This window comes from Chanodichthys erythropterus, chromosome 12 (assembly GCF_024489055.1).
Source record: "Chanodichthys erythropterus isolate Z2021 chromosome 12, ASM2448905v1, whole genome shotgun sequence".
In the NCBI taxonomy this organism is placed as follows: domain Eukaryota; kingdom Metazoa; phylum Chordata; class Actinopteri; order Cypriniformes; family Xenocyprididae; genus Chanodichthys; species Chanodichthys erythropterus.
The window spans coordinates 11,614,204-11,635,469 of record NC_090232.1 but is presented as its reverse complement, the minus strand read 5'-3'; the positions used below and the strand labels follow the sequence as shown (position 1 = coordinate 11,635,469).

Genomic DNA, 21,266 nt, shown 5'->3' with positions numbered 1-21,266 from the left:
ACCTTACAAGCTCGGTCATCTCGGTATGATCCAGCGGCCTCTATTGAGCTCCGCTTCATGCCACTCTGGGAGTTAACTCCCCTTTTAGTAGTGTAACAAGGGTTCGACGGCTCCAGCCTTCTCACTTGTCCTCCTGGTTCCCTCGCGGTGTCCAAGACAAGTCCAGTCGTTCCCTGCCGTGGCACGGCGCGGTTGAATTCGTTCCCCATACGCAGTACGAGTGAAGTATCGAAAGGGAACGTACTCGGTTACTAACGTAACCTCGGTTCCCTGAGATACGGAACGAGTACTGCGTTACATGCCGTGCCACGAGGCTGCGGCTTCAGTGTCGTCGCTTCAGTCGAATGACCTGAAATCCTATGGCGACGCGCCTGCTTATATAGCTACCCCGCCCATTTCGGCGGGAATATTCGCGGGCTTTGTCGCCATAGGCCGAGCGGCTATGCCGCGCCGTCATTGGTTCAACAACTTGTCTATGAGTGAACCAATGACGATGCAGTTACACTGCGTTATTGAAAAAGGCTTCAGTAACGGGGAAAAAGGAGACCTTTCCCATACGCAGTACTCGTTCCGTATCTCAGGGAACCGAGGTTACGTTAGTAACCGAGTACGTTCGTTGGGTGGGGATAAATGTTGGTAATGTCGTGTTACTGATAAATAATTACGCGAAAACTTCACTGATAGGCTAGCATTATCTCATGGCAATTCATAACTATTTTACGTTTCTTTTTCTTTTCTTTTTTTCTTTCTTTTTTTGTCAAATGTTAGCTACTAAAGCATTTCCTGATTTATTTTTAAATGAATTATTATTATTATTATTTATTATTATAATTTTTTATTTATGTTTTTTAACAAATCACCCTTACAGGCCTAATTATAAAGGCTAGTTTTATGAAATTATTGATGAACATTTTTGAATTATGAACATTTTAAAGTGCTGCATGAATTCTGTGTATTATAGCATATTATAAAGACTATGTTGCATGCAGTCCATACTGACAAAAATTTTCATAAGTTTGTCTGTTGCAAAACAGCTAGTTGAATATGAGGAATGCTGTTTTAAACCAGACGAACAAGTTCATAGATAAAATATTTTTTAAAACGAATGTACTCTGATGGAAAATGAGCGTTTATGCTACTTTCACATTGTGTGTGAGTTTAGACTATAGTGAATATTGGTAACACTTTAGAATACTGATCCTTTATTAATAAATGGCTACACAGGAACAAATGAGTAATGCATTATTAACACTCTAGTAACGACTATTAATTAACAAGAAACTCTGATTAATGAATTAGTAAGTAATAGTGCTCAATTGAAGGTAGTTCACTATTAGCTAATCAGTAACTACTGTTTTTTCATACCTCCCAGAGAACTACTAAGAACTACTATATACATGTTCGTACTTATTACCAAATCCTTCAGAGGGAATTACTAATTATTTGGATCAGTATTCTAAAGTGAATAACATGATAACTCTCTAGTAACTACTGAAGTCATTGTAAAGTATTGGATAGTAACAACTCAAGATTTACTACATAATTCTAAAGGAACCACTAATTATTTGGATCAGTATTCTAAAGTGAGGATCATGGTAACCCACTAGTAATTACTCAAGTGTTGCCAATATATATCATAAGGAATTATTGTACAAAACATACAAAAACCTCAAAAGTTTACAATGACTTCAGTAGTTACTAGAGAATTATCATGTGTTTCACTTTAAAATACTCATCCAAATAATTAGTAATTCCTCCTGAAGGATTTGGTAATTTCATTAAAAAGTCATTACTAGTGTGTTTACTTTAGAATTAATTATACATTATGCATCATTCATGTTAATTTTGAACCTGTATATAGTAGTTCTCTCTGTGAGGTATGAAAAAACAGTAGTTACTGATTAGCTAATATTGAACTACTACCTTCAACTGAGCACTATTACTAACTAATTCATTAATCAGAGTTTCTTGTTAATAGTCTTTACTAGAGTGTTAATAATGCATTATTCATTTGTTCCTGTGTAGTTATTCATTAATGAAGGATCAGTATTCTAAAGTGATACCAGAATATTTTGTGGTAGTAGATTGTACTGCAATGCATGAGTTCTGTGTATTATATTATAAAGCCTATGTTGCATTCACAGTCTGGCTCAAATCTTAGAAAGTTTGCTTGTTGCTAAACAGTTCGATGAACATGAAGAATGTTTTAAAACTAGACTAACCGTCTCATGGATAAAATCTTTTTAAAAAGAATGTCGTCTGACGGAAATATCAACTTTTATGCTCCTTTCACATTGTGTGTGAGTTTATATACAGTGATGAGAATATTTGGTGGTAGATTGTAAATTCAGAATTCAACTGTCCTTTTTGTGTTTGTCTCCAGAATTCCCAATTTGATTCATTCCAGAGACGATAATATTTAGCATTCAATCTCTTTTGAGAATCTGGTGTCCAGCGAAAATGGGAATGCAGAGGCAGCTCCAGTGTGCCTTTCTTGTGGGATCAGTATTTGTCATATTCTTCATAATAATTTTCTGGGATGAGATGAGAGATGGGACTTTTTCCCTACACACTGCTTCATCACAAGATCTCACACACCTGAAACTGCGTCAAGCGCATCGTAGACGTGTCATAAGAGAGCTTTGCTCGGCCAATAGCAACCTGAACTTTAAAGAGAAATTAATCACATTTGACCAGATTCCGAACAAAGCACTGGACCATCTCATTGTGGATGATCATCACGGTGTTATTTACTGTTTTGTACCGAAGGTAGCATGTACCAACTGGAAACGAGTCATGATTGTGCTCAGCCAGAACCTGAAGGCACCAAATGGAGCTCCATATCTGGATCCTCTTGATGTACCACCAGCGTTATCCCACGAGTTTTGGAGGCGCTTTGGTCGTTTATCACGTCCTTTAATGCATCACAAAGTAAAGAATTACACAAAGTTCCTTTTTGTACGGGACCCTTTTGTACGACTTATTTCTGCTTTCCGGGACAAATTTGCTAAGCCAGATGAGTATTTCTACAGAACGTATGGCTCCACAATGCTTCAGCGTTATGCTAATATTTCAACCCCCCCTGACTCCGCTCGAGAGGCCTTCGCTGCAGGTATCAGACTGTCCTTTACTCACTTTATTCAGTACCTGTTAGATCCACAGACTGAGAAGGAGAGGCCATTCAATGAACACTGGCAGCAGATGTACAGACTCTGCCATCCGTGCCAAATTGACTATGATTTTGTTGGGAAGCTGGAAACTCTTGATGAGGATACAGAACATTTGTTGAAGATTCTTGGGCTGGAAAAATATATTCACTTTCCCCCAGGGCTTAAGGATAGGACATCAGTAGACTGGGAGCGAGACTGGTTTGCAAACATATCCATAGCTGACAGGAGAAAACTCTACAATCTTTATAAAACAGACTTTAAATTATTTGAATACGAGAAACCTGAGACACTTCTAGATGAGTGACAAGTATGGCTAATTGGTTTTGCATTGCAGAGGAATTATATTGAATCCCATGAAACCTGTCAAGAACATATGTCAGTCATATTTAAATTCAGTGCAAGTGTAAGTTAGGGTTTTTTGCTTTTTTTTGGACTCCAGAAAGTTGATCCGATATCAAAATGAAGCTGACAAACAAGCAGGTTGAGGATGCATTGTCAATGTTTTGCTAAAAAAAAAAAAAAAAACATCTTTGGGGCATGATGGAATCTATTTTTACTTAATTTTTGTGTGTGTGTGTGTGTGTGTCCTGTTTTATGATCCTACTCTAGATTTTTAGGGCCCGAGCACTTTTTGTAGGGGATCCTTTTGTACGACTGATTTCTGTTTTCCGGAAGAATTTTGGTGTGAGGACCCTATTGGAATTGCTCAGTCTGTTATTCTTTTTCTCCGAAATGAATCACATTTTTGAGGGCCTAAACATGCTTGACAACTCATGAAACTTTGAACACGCGTCAGAAGTGGTGAAAATTTACATTTGATATGAGTTTCAGAATTGGTTGTGTCAGAGAAGATTATGTCTATGGTGTTATTTCTTCAGGGCTTGCACTACTTGGTGTCTGAGGATTAAAATCTGCCATTTCTTCAGCAATGATAACACTTCTCTTGATTACTACAAAACATAGAAATATTAAAAGCAATGTATTGCATGTTATGAGAAATAATCACTTATTCCTGTGCGCCTTAACATGCTGAGTGAAGAATCAACTAGTAGCAATAACAGCTGTGATTGTGCTTACATTTAGCATATGAAGATGATCTCAGACATACTAATGCACAGGATTGCAGCACATTCTCATCATAACAAAGACATCAGTGAAACTAGCATATGTAACTAGCGTATGTAGGTTATTTGAAAAGAATGACAGCATAAACATCCTCTTCACTCACCTTCTTGAAGAAACATGGAATAAAACAACTTTTGCTTATTACAATTGCATTAATATAAATATATGAGCATGGAAACTAAAAACAAACAAACCTGATTTTTCTCGTGTGTATGCAGGACCGTCATCATCCTCTTTTTTTTCTTTTCTTTTTCTTTTCTTTTTTGTGAAATGTTAGCTACTAAAGCATTTCCTGATTTATTTTTTAAATGAATTATTATTATTTATTATTTATTTTATTTTTTTAACAAATCACCCTTACAGGCCTAATTATAAAGGCTAGTTCTAAATTATGAACATTTTAAAGTGCTGCATGAATTCTGTGTATTATAGCCTATTATAAAGTCTATGTTGCATGCAGTCCATGCTGATTCAAATGTTAATAAGTTTATCTGTTGCTAAACAGCTAGTTGAATATGAAGAATGCTGTTTTAAACCAGACGAACCAACTCATGGATATTTTTTTTTTTTTAAATGAATGTAATCTGATGGAAAATGAGCGTTTATGCTACTTTCACATTGTGTGTGAGTTTAGGCTATAGTGGATATTGGTAACACTTTAGAATACTGATCCTTTATTAATAAATGGCTACACAGGAACAAATGATTATTGCATTATTAACACTCTATTAACTACTATTAATTAACAAGAAACTCTGATTAATGAATTAGTTAGTAATAGTGCTCAGTTGAAGGTAGATCACTATTAGCTAATCAGTAACTACTGTTTTTTCATACCTCCCAGAGAACTACTAAGAACTACTATATACATGTTCGTAATTAATGTGAATAATGCATAATGTATAATTACTTCTAAACTGAAGATCATGGTAATCCACTAGTAATTACTCAAGTGTTACCAAATACATCATAAGGAATTATTGTACACAACATACAAAAACATCAAAAGTTTACAATGACTTCAGTAGTTATCATGCTTTTCACTTTAGAATACTGATCCAAATAATTATTAATTCCTTCTTAAGGATTTAGTAATACTTCAGTCATTACTAGTGTGTTTACTTTAGAATTAATTATACATTATGCATCATTCATGTTAATTATAAACCTGTATATAGTAGTTTTTTAGTAAACTGTAAAAAAAATCCCTGTAAAATTTATGGTAAAAAAACGGCAGCTGCGGTTGCCAGAACTTTACCGTAAAAAATACAGTAGCAACGTAAAAAAAAATCTGTTAAATTTACGGTAAAATAACGTATTTCATTAACTGATATGTTAATTTACCAACCTAATGAAGTACTAATATCTGTTTTGTACCTTTATAATACACTGCCAGTCATCAAACACAGTGGTGATAAGAGTCACATGATGAATCAAAGTTCATCACAAGCAGATTTTCCACAAGCTGAGAAGGACAACACTAACATGTAGAAGGTGCACACAGTGTCATTCACACACACACACTAAACACCATCATGGTAACATGCATGAAATTTACAAAATGCAATAAACATTAATTTAACAACATTAGATGTAACATAAAACCCTAATGTACATAACTGATTTATTTATTTTTTAAAATGAGAAAAACTAAGAAGAAACAGAGTTATTTCAACGAAAATATATCAAATGTGTGAATAGAAATTTACGTTTTTTCACTGTAAATTTTACAATGAATTGTTATTTTTCACTTCCAAAAACTGTGAATTTAACGGTATTTTACCGTAAAATTACATAACATTAGATCTATTAGTTATTCACCGTATATAGTACGAAAACTTTCCGGAAACCAATTGACAGTTTTTCACCGCAGCATTTTTACAGTCTTTTGCTGTTAAAATCACAGTCATTTGGAGGTATGAAAAAACAGTAGTTACTGATTAGCTAATATTGAACTACTACCTTCAACTGAGCACTATTACTAACTAATTCATTAATCAGAGTTTCTTGTTAATAGTCTTTACTAGAGTGTTAATAATGCATTATTCATTTGTTCCTGTGTAGTTATTCATTAATGAAGGATCAGTATTCTAAAGTGATACCAGAATATTTTGTGGTAGTAGATTGTACTGCAATGCATGAGTTCTGTGTATTATATTATAAAGCCTATGTTGCATTCACAGTCTGGCTCAAATCTTAGAAAGTTTGCTTGTTGCTAAACAGTTCGATGAACATGAAGAATGTTTTAAAACTAGACTAACCGTCTCATGGATAAAATCTTTTTAAAAAGAATGTCGTCTGACGGAAATATCAACTTTTATGCTCCTTTCACATTGTGTGTGAGTTTATATACAGTGATGAGAATATTTGGTGGTAGATTGTAAATTCAGAATTCAACTGTCCTTTTTGTGTTTTTCTCCAGAATTCCCAATTTGATTCATTCCAGAGACGATAATATTTAGCATTCAATCTCTTTTGAGAATCTGGTGTCCAGCGAAAATGGGAATGCAGAGGCAGCTCCAGTGTGCCTTTCTTGTGGGATCAGTATTTGTCACATTCTTCATAATAATTTTCTGGGATGAGATGAGAGATGGGACTTTTTCCCTACACACGGCTTCATCACAAGATCTCACACACCTGAAACTGCGTCAAGCGCATCGTAGACGTGTCATAAGAGAGCTTTGCTCGGCCAAAAGCAGCCTGAACTTTAAAGAGAAATTAATCACATTTGACCAGATTCCGAACAAAGCACTGGACCATCTCATTGTGGATGATCATCACGGTGTTATTTACTGTTTTGTACCGAAGGTAGCATGTACCAACTGGAAACGAGTCATGATTGTGCTCAGCCAGAACCTGAAGGCACCAAATGGAGCTCCATATCTGGATCCTCTTGATGTACCACCAGCGTTATCCCACGAGTTTTGGAGGCTCTTTGGTAATTTCTCACGTCCTTTAATGCATCACAAAGTAAAGAATTACACAAAGTTCCTTTTTGTACGGGACCCTTTTGTACGACTTATTTCTGCTTTCCGGAACAAATTTGCTAAGCCAGATGAGTATTTCTACAGAACGTATGGCTCCACAATGCTTCAGCGTTATGCTAATATTTCAACCCCCCCTGACTCCGCTCGAGAGGCCTTCGCTGCAGGTATCAGACTGTCCTTTACTCACTTTATTCAGTACCTTTTAGATCCACAGACTGAGAAGAAGAAGCCATTCAATGAACACTGGCAGCAGATGTACAGACTCTGCCATCCGTGCCAAATTGACTATGATTTTGTTGGGAAGCTGGAAACTCTTGATGAGGATACAGAACATTTGTTGAAGATTCTTGGGCTGGAAAAATATATTCACTTTCCCCCAGGGCTTAAGGATAGGACATCAGTAGACTGGGAGAGAGACTGGTTTGCAAACATATCCATAGCTGACAGGAGAAAACTGTACAATCTTTATGAAACAGACTTTAAATTATTTGAATACGAGAAACCTGAGACACTTCTAGATGAGTGACGAGTATGGCTAATTGGTTTTGCATTGCAGAGAAATTATATTGAATCCCATGAAACCTGTCAAGAACATATGTCAGTCATATTTAAATTCAGTGCAAGTGTAAGTTAGGGTTTTTTGCTTTTTTTTGGACTCCAGAAAGTTGATCCGATATCAAAATGAAGCTGGCAAACAAACAGGTTGAGGATGCATTGTCAATGTTTCGCTAAAAAAACAAAAACAAAACATCTTTGGGGCATGATGGAATCTATTTTTACTTAATTTTTGTGTGTGTGTGTGTGTGTGTGTGTGTGTGTTAAATAGATTTAAGACTCCTGTTTTATGATCCTATTCTAGATTTTTAGGGCCCGAGCACTTTTTGTAGGGGATCCTTTTGTACGACTGATTTCTGTTTTTCTTCTTCTCCGAAATGAATCACATTTTTGAGGGCCTAAACATGCTTGAAAACTCATGAAACTTTGAACACGCATCAGAAGCGTTGAAAATGTACATCTGATATGAGTTTCAGAATTGGTTGTGGCAAAATTACTCAATAGTGCCACCTACAAAATTTCAATTAAGTGCCCTTCACTCTACGTTTAGAAGTATGAAATTCGGTAGACACGTGTAACATCCCAATACCTACAAAAAAGTCCCTGGGAGCAATCTGAAAACCCAACAGGAAGTGAGATATTTTAAATTTTTTTAAATTGCGAAGATCTAGAGCAGTGGTCTCAAACTCAATTCCTGGAGGGCCACAGCTCTGCACAGTTTTGCTCCAACCCTAATCAAACACACTTGATCCAGCTAATCAAGGTCTTCAGGATTAATAGAAACTTCCAAGCACGTGTGAGTTGGAGCTGATTGGAGCTAAACTGTGCAGAGCTGTGGCGCACCAGGAATTGAGTTTGAGATCACTGATCTAGAGTTTTCGCTGTAGGACGTGTCCGTGGTGGCCTGACAAAGTTCGATGTTTCGCCATTAAAAAGGAAGTTGTTGTAACTCTGGCATACAATGTCCGAACTGCCCCAAATGTCACATGTTTGATAAGAGTCCTTGCCTTAAGATGTCTACATTTCACTTTTCAGTTAGTCATAGTGCAACCTGCTGACAACAGGAAATGGCATGCTTTACACTGTAATTCACTCCCAGACACACATTTAAATATGCCATATACGTACGTACCAAACACGCTAGAAACATATTAAATCATGCAACACTTGGCTAAGTGCTAAGGTATGCAAAACCGGCATTAATGCCACGAAACAAGGCATTGTTGTAACAAGGCATACAATAACACACTGAGTGTTTATAGCACCATTTGTTGTTTGCTTCTGGCATCTGATAGAGCTTTTGGACCTGACATTTTTTTTAAATGAGTGTAATCAAGATACGATGCCCTTTTTTTTTCTTTTTACATTGATTTATTACATGGAACATATTTTTGTTTCTATAAATGCTATGTATTTTCTTGTATCTGAATGGTTTATTCATGTTGCTTATGTATTATACTGTTTTTTTCTATGTATTCATTGTTATTTAGCCCATCACTAGCTTTTTTCCATGTGCGTGCAAGTGTATTAAAATGTATCTATAAAAATTTTTGTATTTGTTTCAGTTTGTTTTTATAAGATAATGATAACCATAGTGCCAACAAGAAAAAAAACAAAAAACAAATAGGCCTAATACATATATATTAGGCCTATTAGGCCAGTGCTCAGCATAAATGAGTACACCCCCTTTTTGAAAACTAACATTTTAAACAATATCTCAATGAACACAAAAACAATTTCAAAAATGTTGACAAGAATATGTTCAATATATGAAATTAAGGTTAATACTATAACTGAGATTACACATTTCTCAGTTTTACTCAAATTACTCTGCATAACCCATTTAAACTTTGCAGGATTTATGATATTGATGACCGTTAAAACGCTTCATCACAGTCTGTGAAAAGGGTCTATTTAACACAACCATGCATGCATTTTGTTTCTCTGCACACTGTAAAATACTTTTAACACTTCCCTCTACCTGCCCTAAACTCTGTAACTGGATCATCATTTCTTGTCTTTCTTGAATAAACCTCCCACAAGATATTTAAACATGCTCAACCATCGCATACTCCTGACATTGTGTGCACATTCCTGTTGGGTGTTTTCCCATAAGTGCCATTAAGATTGCTATGCCCCATTCTTATATTTTGCTTAAAGGTGCCCTAGAATCAAATGTTTTTTTTTTTATATTGGCATAGTTGAATAACAAGAGTTCAGTACAAGGAAATGACATACAGTGAGTCTCAAACACCATTGTTTCCTCCTTCTTGTGTAAATCTCATTTGTTTAAAAGACCTCAGAAGAACAGGCGAATCTCAACATAACACCAGCTGTTACATAACAGTCGGGATCATTAATATGTATGACCCCAATATTTGCATATGCCAGCCCATGTTCAAGGCATTAGACAAGGGCAGCCAGTATTAAGGTCTGGATCTGTGCACAGCTGAATCATCAGACTAGGTAAGCAAACAAGAACAATAGTGAAATATGGCAGATGGAGCAATAATAACTGACATGATCCATGATTACATGATATTTTTAGTGATATTTGTAAATTGTTTTTATAAATGTTTCGTTAGCATGTTGCTAATGTACTGTTAAATGTGGTTAAAGTTACCATCGTTTCTTACTGTATTTACAGAGACAAGAGAGCCGTCGCTAATTTCATTTTTAAACACTTCCGATCTATATAATGCATAAACACAACTTCTTTATAACACAACTTCTTTATAAATCTCTCCAACAGTGTGTAATGTTAGCTTTAGCCACGAAGCACTATCAAACTCATTCGGATCGCGATTTAAAGGAGCCGCAGCCTGAATCGGTGCATAGTTAATGATGCCCCAAAATAGGCAGTTAAAAAAATAAATGTAAAAAAATCTATGGGGTATTTTGAGCTGAAACTTCACAGACACATTCAGGGGACACCTTAGACTTATATTACATCTTGTAAAAACTGGTTCTAGGGCACCTTTAAAATGACTTGTTCTCTCCTACTCATACCATTTGATACACCCACTCTGCTTTGTATTGAATATAAATGCCTCCCTTTTGTTTCATTCTGCCACCGCTGCTGCCATTTGCCCATTATTTTTTTCTACACTATGCTCTTTCCCTCTGATTTAGATAACCTAATATTGATTTCAACATTTTCCTTTTTAGTTGCCATTTTTGCCAACTTGTCTGCCCTTTCATTGCCCAAAATACCTGAATGAGCCGGAACCCACATGAATGCAATATTCTTCCCCTGCCTAACTGCTATTGTATAAATAAATAAAATATCATAGATCAAGCCCTTATGGTTTCTAATTGTGCCTGATTTAATGCTCAAAAGAGTAAATACAGAGTCACTACATATTAAAAAAACTTGTTGGTGCCGCTTTCTACAATCCAGTCTACTGCTTCCAATATGGCAACAAACTCTACAGCAAACAGCAATCAGATGTTCTTTTACTAATATCCACTTTACACCTTGGCACACTAACTCCTAAACCAGTTGTATTTGCTTCCTTAGATCCATCTGTAAAGATCTGAATACAGTACTTATATTTATACTCCCTATATCTATGATATTCTTCTATTATATCAGATTCCTATCACATTGTCTGATGTTCAGTAGCTCCAAATCTACCTTTGGACACTCCAAACTGGTTTAATTGGCCATATTACAGTTTTCTCAAATTCTTTATTATATATTCTTACATCTTTTGCTATTTGATGTCCTGTCCATCAAAAGCTTTCTTTATATACTTTCTCCTTCTCTCAACTCAACTGCAAGACATTTTTCACTGGATGATATTCTCCATGCCCTCTAATATTTAGTCAGCTGCTTACTGAAGACTGCGTAGCCCGAAAGGCATTTCCCCAGCTTCCACCTGCATTGCACATACTGGTGTGGATCTTACTGCCCCTAAACAAATTCTTAGAGCTCGAGCTTACACTATATCTAATTTTGCTTACATAGACTTTGATGCTGATCTATACACGGTGCAGCCATAGTCTAAACTTGATCTTATCATTGCTAGATCAATATATTTCAAGGCTGTAAAATTAGCTCCCCATTTTAAACCTGAATGACATCACGTGCTCTTCTAGATCCTTTAGCCTAACATTTAGAGGAACCCCATAAATCACTCCTTTACTACCATTGCTTCTGTTCTACCAACTCTCACTACCTTAACGATTTTGACTTTCCCAATGTTTGCGATTTTCTTTGCTTTGTCTATTTGCACTTCAGTATTACATCCTATTAGTAGATTCCCATCTCCTAATACTCTTGCATATTTACTTCCCCAACCTGTCCTCTTATAATATTTGTCAGCTTAATCAGATCAGTCTTCTTAACACCTCCTTCACTCTCAAATCTAACTACTATATTCAGTGACTCCTCTCCTACTTTTCTCTGTTCTCTTCCTTCATTCTCTGACTCTCCTATGCTAGATGTATCTTCTTTTCTTCTTTTCCGGCCTTTTTCCTTTCTATCCTTTACCTTTCCTTTTCTGATGTTAAAGCACTAGAAAGTTTTTTTTCTTCTCAGGCCCTTCTCAGACTTACCATTAACTGCCTCGGGTGCCCAAAAGCCAAAGTCCTTTTAAGACAAGTCATTTCTCTTTGAATGAGGAAACATCAAATTCTCTAAAGCTGTTTGCAAAGCTTTTGTTTAAATTTCATATTTGAAATCACCAATGAAATCTGACAACAACTGTCTCATAAATTGTTTCTAAACGTTCGAATCATGACAAAAAACTATTTTTCTGGCTGGATCAGCCTAATGCGCATGCACAGTCCTAAATGCGCGTCTCGGAGGCATTCATCTGACTGTTTCTATAGAAACCGGCGTTTCTCACGGCCGCTGCAGTGACGCAATAACTTTACCAATCGGTGATTGGCTCTTATTTAGAAGGTGGGACTGATGCCATGTTTTTCCAATCTTCTACCTGTGAAAATGCACTGGAACGGTAGTCAAACCCATGACTTCCCACCCGTGAATTCGTACTAGATCGATGTACTCCAAGTTCCGTGCACTGACGTCACATAGCCTGCGAAACAACAATGGCAGCCCCTACAGATGTGGTGTTTATGCAAGTGCACGGTTAAATAACATAAAATAAAAGTTATAACACCTTCTCTTGCCTTATGCGCCCATTTTTCCTTCTTCGTTTCCCTAAAATAAGCAAGTAGTAAGCACCTTTGGTGATAAAATGATTGTAAATGAGCATAAGCTCTGTACAGTCTGCCATGCTGTTAGACTTTGCTGTAATTTTACAGTTACTTACTGCAAAAAATCCCAGTAAAATACCATATATGTTATTTACTGTAATGTGCAATGCATTATGGGTATTTTTTATATTTACAGTAAGTTACTGTATATGAGAATTTACAGTACTTTATTGTTTATTCAAAAGCAGTAGTGCTGTAAATGAATTTTTTGAGATCCTCCAATCAGAATACTAGCAGCCTATCACGTGACCAGCTTGGAACGTCCAGAAAAATAATTCAAACAAGATGGCGGCTGCTCAGTTGCATTCAAGCAAAGAAATTGAGCGTAAACTTACATAGTTTTTACACTGGTAAGTTGTTGTGCGTCAACCCAAACAGGGAATTTACCCCATTTCATGCTTAAAATACCAACATATGTCCAATTTATTGTACATAGGTCGTAACTTAGCCTTCAAATGTTTTCAGTTACATATTAAAAAGACATTATTTTCTAACGTCTGTAGTGACATAGGCTGTTGATTTTATTGTGATCAACCCAGGTTCGAATCCGCCTTATGCCAAACTCGCTCTTATCCCTTTTCCCATCACAAATCAGATCAGAAAGGCATTTATATTTAATACAAATGAAGAAAATATTTTAAAAGTTTAAATAAAGTGCCTAACAAGTGGTTAACAAAAAAAGTATTGGTTGCTGCCAACCATATACTGTATATAGATGTATATTATTTTTTTTAATGCTGTGGATTAGCACAAGTGTGGTGATATAAATGTAATTTTTCAAATGTTTTGTTTCAGATCAGCCATCAATATGGAGACCAGTCAAGACCAACTGGAAGGTTTTGTTCATGTGTTTTATTGGGCATTGTCTTGATCTCTGCTTTTGTTATGAATTCAGGTCTCTTTTTTTATGTTGCACCATGATAAATAAAATGGATGTAATTGATTGTGACAGTGAATACAAATATATATTGATATACATGGACTCAAGTCACTTATTTGGAATTTTATTAAATTCAGTAGCATTTATGTTAAATAAAATTAAACAAATAAATTACAGTAAAATTACTGTAATATTATTATACTGTAAAAATAAGTAGCGGTAAGGGCATCATACTGTAAAATGAAATTGCGGTAAGGACATCTTACTGTAAAACACATTTACGGTTAAGCTACTGTAAAGGGGCAGTTACAGTAACTTACTGGCAATAGTGCTGCCAAATTACCGCAAAAATACAATAAAAAGTCTAACAGTGTGGTTTGTTTACAGCATGTTGCACCGAAGAATATACACTAAGCTCTTTGGTTGCACTTTCTCCCATTCATAACAATACAAGTGACGCATCTTGTGTTATTCTATAGTCTTTGCAAAACCCCCTATAAAATGCTTTATATATATATATATATATATATATATATATATATATATATATATATATATATATATATATAGATGCGTGTTCAGCACTAATGTGCACTGATGCAAGCAGTTGCTGTGGTGTCCGTTACCACGACAACCATCTGTGTGACAGCGCTGAACGTGCTTGTGTATCCTTTTGCAGCAAATGAAAATATCATTCATCTGAATCTATAGCCTAACTAAATATTGAGCAACACGTATATATACATATATATATATATATATATATATATATATATATATATATATATATATATATATTTTTTTTTTTTTTTTTTTTTTATTGTTTTGTGCTCACTCTGTTCTGTGAATGACCCAAGTAGAGAACGCATGCGCATTCACTTTCCACACAGGCACTCATTTTTTATTTATTTTTTTATATAAACTTTGTAGTTAAAATAGCCTAAATAAAAAATAAATGTAGCCACCACACAGCTCAGACAGTTCTGTGATTTCCAATTTTTACGTTTTTCTGAAAGATGTAGAAATATTGGACACAACTCTGGGACTGCGATGAAAGGAACCTCAAGGATGATACAGGTATGTGCAATTGTATAGGGCCCCACACTGTAATATTTTGCCTGCGTCCCCAAATCCGGGATAGACTACCTTTTGGTTCAGTTGTCATTGTAATGAAAAGAAAAATTTTCTTCTGTTTTTCTGTACACGGATTCAGATCATTTGTTTCCTTAGATGTATATGGACTAGAGTTTATTTGATGATTCTGACATGTGACTTGAATACTTGTAAAATAATATTCTTCAACTTTTAGTTTAACAGGATTCAACAAATGCATTCAAATGTATGATCTTTTGCAATTCTGAATTTCCTGAAAATACTATACTGTATATAATATACTTTGTTTATATAAATATTCAAATATTTGCAAATACGCCTAGCCTACTAACCTATTGAAAGCGCGTTCAGGAGAGAGAGCGGTTTACTCTGGCTCGCCCGTAAAATACACAGGCGCACCTCCCTGAGAAACCAAATGGAAACTTGATTCAAACACAACTGCAAATGAAAACTTGATTCAAACATTCACACACAAAGAAAGAACGTCATTCGAACAACTATAGGATGAGAAGAAATGGCTCATTGAAGGTGAGTAAAGGTTGATTTGGGGTGAACCCAGAAGTAGGCTATGGTAGCCTATGTTGTTTATGCGGTAATTTAGTCGTGTCACTTTCAGGGCATCTATTACTTAGCATTACTACGTTTTGGCATAACACTACAATTTAACAAGATCTAAAAAGCTGAAGACATGGACGACTAACAAACGCGATTCTGGTGAAACAGGTGTTCATTGGGTGGGGAACATAGTCAAAGTAAATAATTACGCCGAATCTTCACTTTGAATAGATAGGCTAGTAGCGCATTATCTCATGGCATTTCACAACTATTTTACGTTTAGGCGAAGGCCAGACGCAAATATACAGAAAATTAACATGCCGGATTTAAATCATGTTCTTTTTGTCCTTTTTTTTGTCAAATGTTAGCTCCCCTACTAAAACATTTCCTGTTTTTTATTTTATTAATTTATATATTTATTTTTACAAATCACTCCTACATGCTTAATTATAAAGGCTAGTCCTTAATTATGAACATTTTAAAGTGCTGCATGAGTTCTGTGTATTATATTATAAAGCCTATGTTGCATTCACAGTCTGGCTCAAATCTTAGAAAGTTTGCTTGTTGCTAAACAGTTCGATGAACATGAAGAATGTTTTAAAACTAGACTAACCGTCTCATGGATAAAATCTTTTTAAAAAGAATGTCGTCTGACGGAAATATCAACTTTTATGCTCCTTTCACATTGTGTGTGAGTTTATATACAGTGATGAGAATATTTGGTGGTAGATTGTAAATTCAGAATTCAACTGTCCTTTTTGTGTTTGTCTCCAGAATTCCCAATTTGATTCATTCCAGAGACGATAATATTTAGCATTCAATCTCTTTTGAGAATCTGGTGTCCAGCGAAAATGGGAATGCAGAGGCAGCTCCAGTGTGCCTTTCTTGTGGGATCAGTATTTGTCATATTCTTCATAATCATTTGCTGGGATGAGATGAGAGATGGGACTTTTTCCCTACACACTGCTTCATCACAAGATCTCACACACCTGAAACTGCTTCAAGCGCATCGTAGACGTGTCATAAGAGAGCTTTGCTCAGCCAAAAGCAGCCTGAACTTTAAAGAGAAATTAATCACATTTGACCAGATTCCGAACAAAGCACTGGACCATCTCATTGTGGATGATCATCACGGTGTTATTTACTGTTTTGTACCGAAGGTAGCATGTACCAACTGGAAACGAGTCATGATTGTGCTCAGCCAGAACCTGAAGGCACCAAATGGAGCTCCATATCTGGATCCTCTTGATGTACCACCAGCGTTATCCCACGAGTTTTGGAGGCGCTTTGGTCGTTTATCACGTCCTTTAATGCATCACAAAGTAAAGAATTACACAAAGTTCCTTTTTGTACGGGACCCTTTTGTACGACTTATTTCTGCTTTCCGGGACAAATTTGCTAAGCCAGATGAGTATTTCTACAGAAAGTATGGCTCCACAATGCTTCAGCGTTATGCTAATATTTCAACCCCCCCTGACTCCGCTCGAGAGGCCTTCGCTGCAGGTATCAGACTGTCCTTTACTCACTTTATTCAGTACCTTTTAGATCCACAGACTGAGAAGGAGAGGCCATTCAATGAACACTGGCAGCAGATGTACAGACTCTGCCATCCGTGCCAAATTGACTATGATTTTGTTGGGAAGCTGGAAACTCTTGATGAGGATACAGAACATTTGTTGAAGATTCTTGGGCTGGACAAATATATTCACTTTCCCCCAGGGTACAAGGATAGGACATCAGTAGACTGGGAGCGAGACTGGTTTGCAAACATATCCATAGCTGATAGGAGAAAACTGTACAATCTTTATGAAACAGACTTTAAATTATTTGAATACGAGAAACCTGAGACACTTCTGGACGAGTGACGAGTATGACTAATTGGTTTTGCATTTCCTCAATACCTCATGCAAATAGAAACAAGAGAAATTATGTTGATTCCCATGAAACCTGTCAAGAACATATCTGGGTCATATTTAAATTTAATGTAAGTGTAAGTTATTTTTTTTTTGCTATTTATTTTAGAAAGTTGGTCCAATGTCAAAATGAAGCCAGCAAACAAGCAAGTTGAGGATGCATTGTCAATGTTTTGCTTATGTTTTCATCATACAGGGCAACAAAAGCGGTTTGGTTACATACTTAACTTCTTTGAGGCATGATGGAATCTAACAAACCCTGACTTTTGAACAATATCTAGTGATGGCCAATTTCAAAACACTGCTTCAGGGCGTTATAAATCTTTTGAGTCGAATCAGTGATTCTGATTGCGTATCAAACTGCCAAACTGCTGATATCACGTGACTTTGGCGCTCTGATCTACTGATGTGATAACATTTTAGAAAGTTGGTCCAATGTCAAAATGAAGCCAGCAAACCAGCAGGTTGAGGATGCATTGTCAATGTTTTGCTAATGTTTTCATCATACAGGGCAACAAAAGTGGTTTGGTTACATAACTTCTTTGAGGCATGATGGAATCTAACAAACCCTTACTTTTGAACAATATCTAGTGATGGCCGATTTCAAAACACTGCTTCAGGGCGTTATGAATCTTTTGAGTCGAATCAGTGATTCTGATTGCGTATCAAACTGCCAAACTGCTGATATCACGTGACTTTGGCGCTCTGATCTACTGATGTGATAAAATTTTAGAAAGTTGGTCCAAAGTCAAAATGAAGCCAGCAAACCAGCAGGTTGAGGATGCATTGTCAATGTTTTGCTAATGTTTTCATCATACAGGGCAACAAAAGCAGTTTGGTTACATACTTCACTTCTTTGAGGCATGATGGAATCTATTTTTACTTTAAATTTATTTAGCACAAAAAAATAAAAAAAAAATAGACTCCTGTTTTATGATTCTAATCTTTTTTTCCCCTCTAGATTTCATTCTTAACTTATAACCTATTTCCTTGATGTTATAGTCTCCTTTTTTCTATGTGATCAGGTCAAGCAACTGGTAAAAACTTTCACAGAGTTAGATTTTTTTTTTTTTCTGTTTCACAAATGGATTGAGTGAATTTGTTTGCAGAGTTATGGATATAGATTGGGTATATGAATTACGCCTAAAGGCCGTTTGATGATTTATTAAATATGAATGATACATATTTGTATTTTTTTACCTTATATTTCATACAGTAGTTCATAGTTTAATAACTAAAGGCAATGAAAGCTTTTTTAAATGTTCAATGTTCAAAATCAATAAACTAGCCAATAATCAAAAGATATGTTGACACATGTTGGGTCCAACTGGTATTATTACTTCTAATACATATACTCTCTCTGTATATGTATTATAAACAGAAGCATAGACACATCATATTTTGGTAACAAAGTAGGCTGGAGATTTCAGTATGGAGATAAAGGTTCATGATTCTTCAGTAGTATAACAACACACTGAGTGTATATTAGCAACATTTGTTGTTTGCTTCTGGCATCTGATAGAGCTTTTGAACATGGAAACAGTGACATCAGATGTTTGTGCAATTTGCAAGTGTATGTATTATAATGTATAATATGCAATAAACATTTCTTATTTTGTATTTGTTTCAGTTTGTTTTTTATAATAGGAGTTAAAGGGTTAGTTTACCCAAAAATGAAAATAATGTCATTTATTACTCACCTTCATGTCGTTCTACATCCATAAGACCTTCGTTCATCTTCAGAACACAAATTAAGATATTTCTGATTAAATCCGATGGCTCAGCGAGGACTGCATAGACAGCAATGGTACTTTCTCTCTCAAGATCCATAAAGGTACTAAAAACATATTTAAATCAGTTCATGTGAATTCAGTGGTTGTATCTTAATATTATAAAGCGACAAGAATATTTTTTGTGCTTCAAAAGAAAACCCTGACTTAACAATATCTAGTGATGGCCGATTTCAAAACACTGCTTCAGGGCGTTATGAATCTTTTGAGTCGAATCTGTGATTCAAATTGCGTAATCAAACCACCAAACTGCTGATATCACGTGACTGGCACTCCGATCCACTGATTCGATTCGTAAAGCTCCGAAGCTTCAAGAAGCAGTGTTATGAAATCGGCCATCACTAGATATTGTTAAAAAGTCATTATTTTGTTTTTTTGATGCACAAAAAATATTCTCATCACTTTATAATATTAAGGTTGAACCAGGTAACAAAAATAGGTAACAACCTATCTGCACGGGTTGCTGTGGTAACAAAATAAGCATACCCAAATATGTGATGAGCAGGGCTGGATTGGTAGCATACTAGGCATCTTTATGGTGGGCCAACATACTTTGATACAATGTTTTTTTTATGCCAAGGACTGGCCTATCATTCAGGGACAGCGGCCCACTGGTTTGTCTTCTTTATTGACTGGCCTATAAGCGAGGGGGGTATTGGTTTTGGTAGTTAAAGTAGTTACCTCCAGTAACACTGTTGAAATATGGTGTTTTGGCAGAAATTAATTTATTCAAGTTGTTTACAGCATGGTTTTACCTGTGACTACTATGGTCTTACATTTAAATAGAATACAGTTAAACTCTGGATTCTATGCAAGAACTGTTCATTTCATTAGGGCAATTAAAGGATGATTTAACAAAACAGAAGTAAATGCCTGATGAAAGATATCAGTGTCTTATATAAATTAGGTGTTAACTCTATGCAAATATTTTTAAAGGGATTTCACTCCAATATGTCATCATTTGCTCACCTTAATATCATTCCAAACCTGAAATATAGATGCAAGCAGCGATGGCGGGCCCAAGCCCGGTGGCACTGTCAACCTGGTGGCTTCAGGGCAACTGTGCACAGCAGGCAACAGGCATTTAAAAGGGGTAAACATAAAAGGACTATGTCAAAGTTATTTGAATACACCACATTTACTGCAGTAGCTGGTGCCCATATGATCACAAATCAGAATAGCCACATCCATAAGATTTTGATGTATTTAGATGCATTTCATGTCATAGAATGTCATAGGTCAATTCCAAATAAGTGAAGAATATTAACCTAATCTGACGTCTTTTTTTTTCTCAGACAACCCCTATAAAAATTCCAGAGCAAATTACATACTGTTATTTGCTCAAACTTCTGAGCAAATGCTCTGAGAAATCTAATCCAGCCTTAATGTGAATGTCTGTGATTGCTGATGTTGTATTATTCTAACACATCTCGTCATGTGATTTTAGACCTCCCTGAACTATCGTTTGTGCACCCGTCTTATGCTCCAAAAGCATGCTTTCATTAAATTTCAACATATGTGGTATAAAAAATTAAATTATAAAATTAATAAATAGAGCCAAATCACAGAACCTGCAAAGACGATTTTAATATCAGTCTCAGGTAATAGTAAGGTACATGTCTAAGTTTTTCTGCTCACTTAAGCAAGTTTATTTTAAACACTTTTATAAAATTTAATTAAATAGTGATTTTTAATAAATTTGAATTATATCAATAAATAATTTAAAGATTAGTTGTACATGATGTTTGCAAACACAGCACATGACTTTCTATAACACCCATGTCGAGAAAACACACTCCTTTGTAAAAACAAAACAAAACAAAGATTTAAGACTTGTATGAATCATAACATGAAATCACAGGTGTTGGTAATAAAAGTTGTAACTCAAATGATATTTGAAAAGTAGTCCTGTCCAAATAGTGATATGTCATGGTTCAATTTCAAATGAGTGT

General features: G+C 35.6%; 3 protein-coding genes across 3 annotated transcripts; all 3 read left to right on the top strand.

The window, feature by feature from the left end:
- Positions 1-2,460: 2,460 nt before the first annotated feature.
- On the top strand, positions 2,461-3,474 carry LOC137032818 (carbohydrate sulfotransferase 12-like). Its single transcript, XM_067404777.1, has one exon. It carries the CDS (start codon positions 2,461-2,463, stop codon positions 3,472-3,474), a length of 1,014 nt encoding a protein of 337 aa, XP_067260878.1.
- Positions 3,475-6,794: 3,320 nt separating this feature from the next.
- On the top strand, positions 6,795-7,808 carry LOC137032790 (carbohydrate sulfotransferase 12-like). The gene has a single exon (XM_067404739.1). It carries the CDS (start codon positions 6,795-6,797, stop codon positions 7,806-7,808), a length of 1,014 nt encoding a protein of 337 aa, XP_067260840.1.
- Positions 7,809-15,507: 7,699 nt separating this feature from the next.
- LOC137032765 (carbohydrate sulfotransferase 12-like) lies at positions 15,508-17,476 on the top strand. The gene is made up of 2 exons (XM_067404705.1): positions 15,508-15,584; positions 16,386-17,476. Exon 2 carries the CDS (start codon positions 16,463-16,465, stop codon positions 17,474-17,476), a length of 1,014 nt encoding a protein of 337 aa, XP_067260806.1. The 5' UTR covers positions 15,508-15,584; positions 16,386-16,462.
- Positions 17,477-21,266: the final 3,790 nt, after the last annotated feature.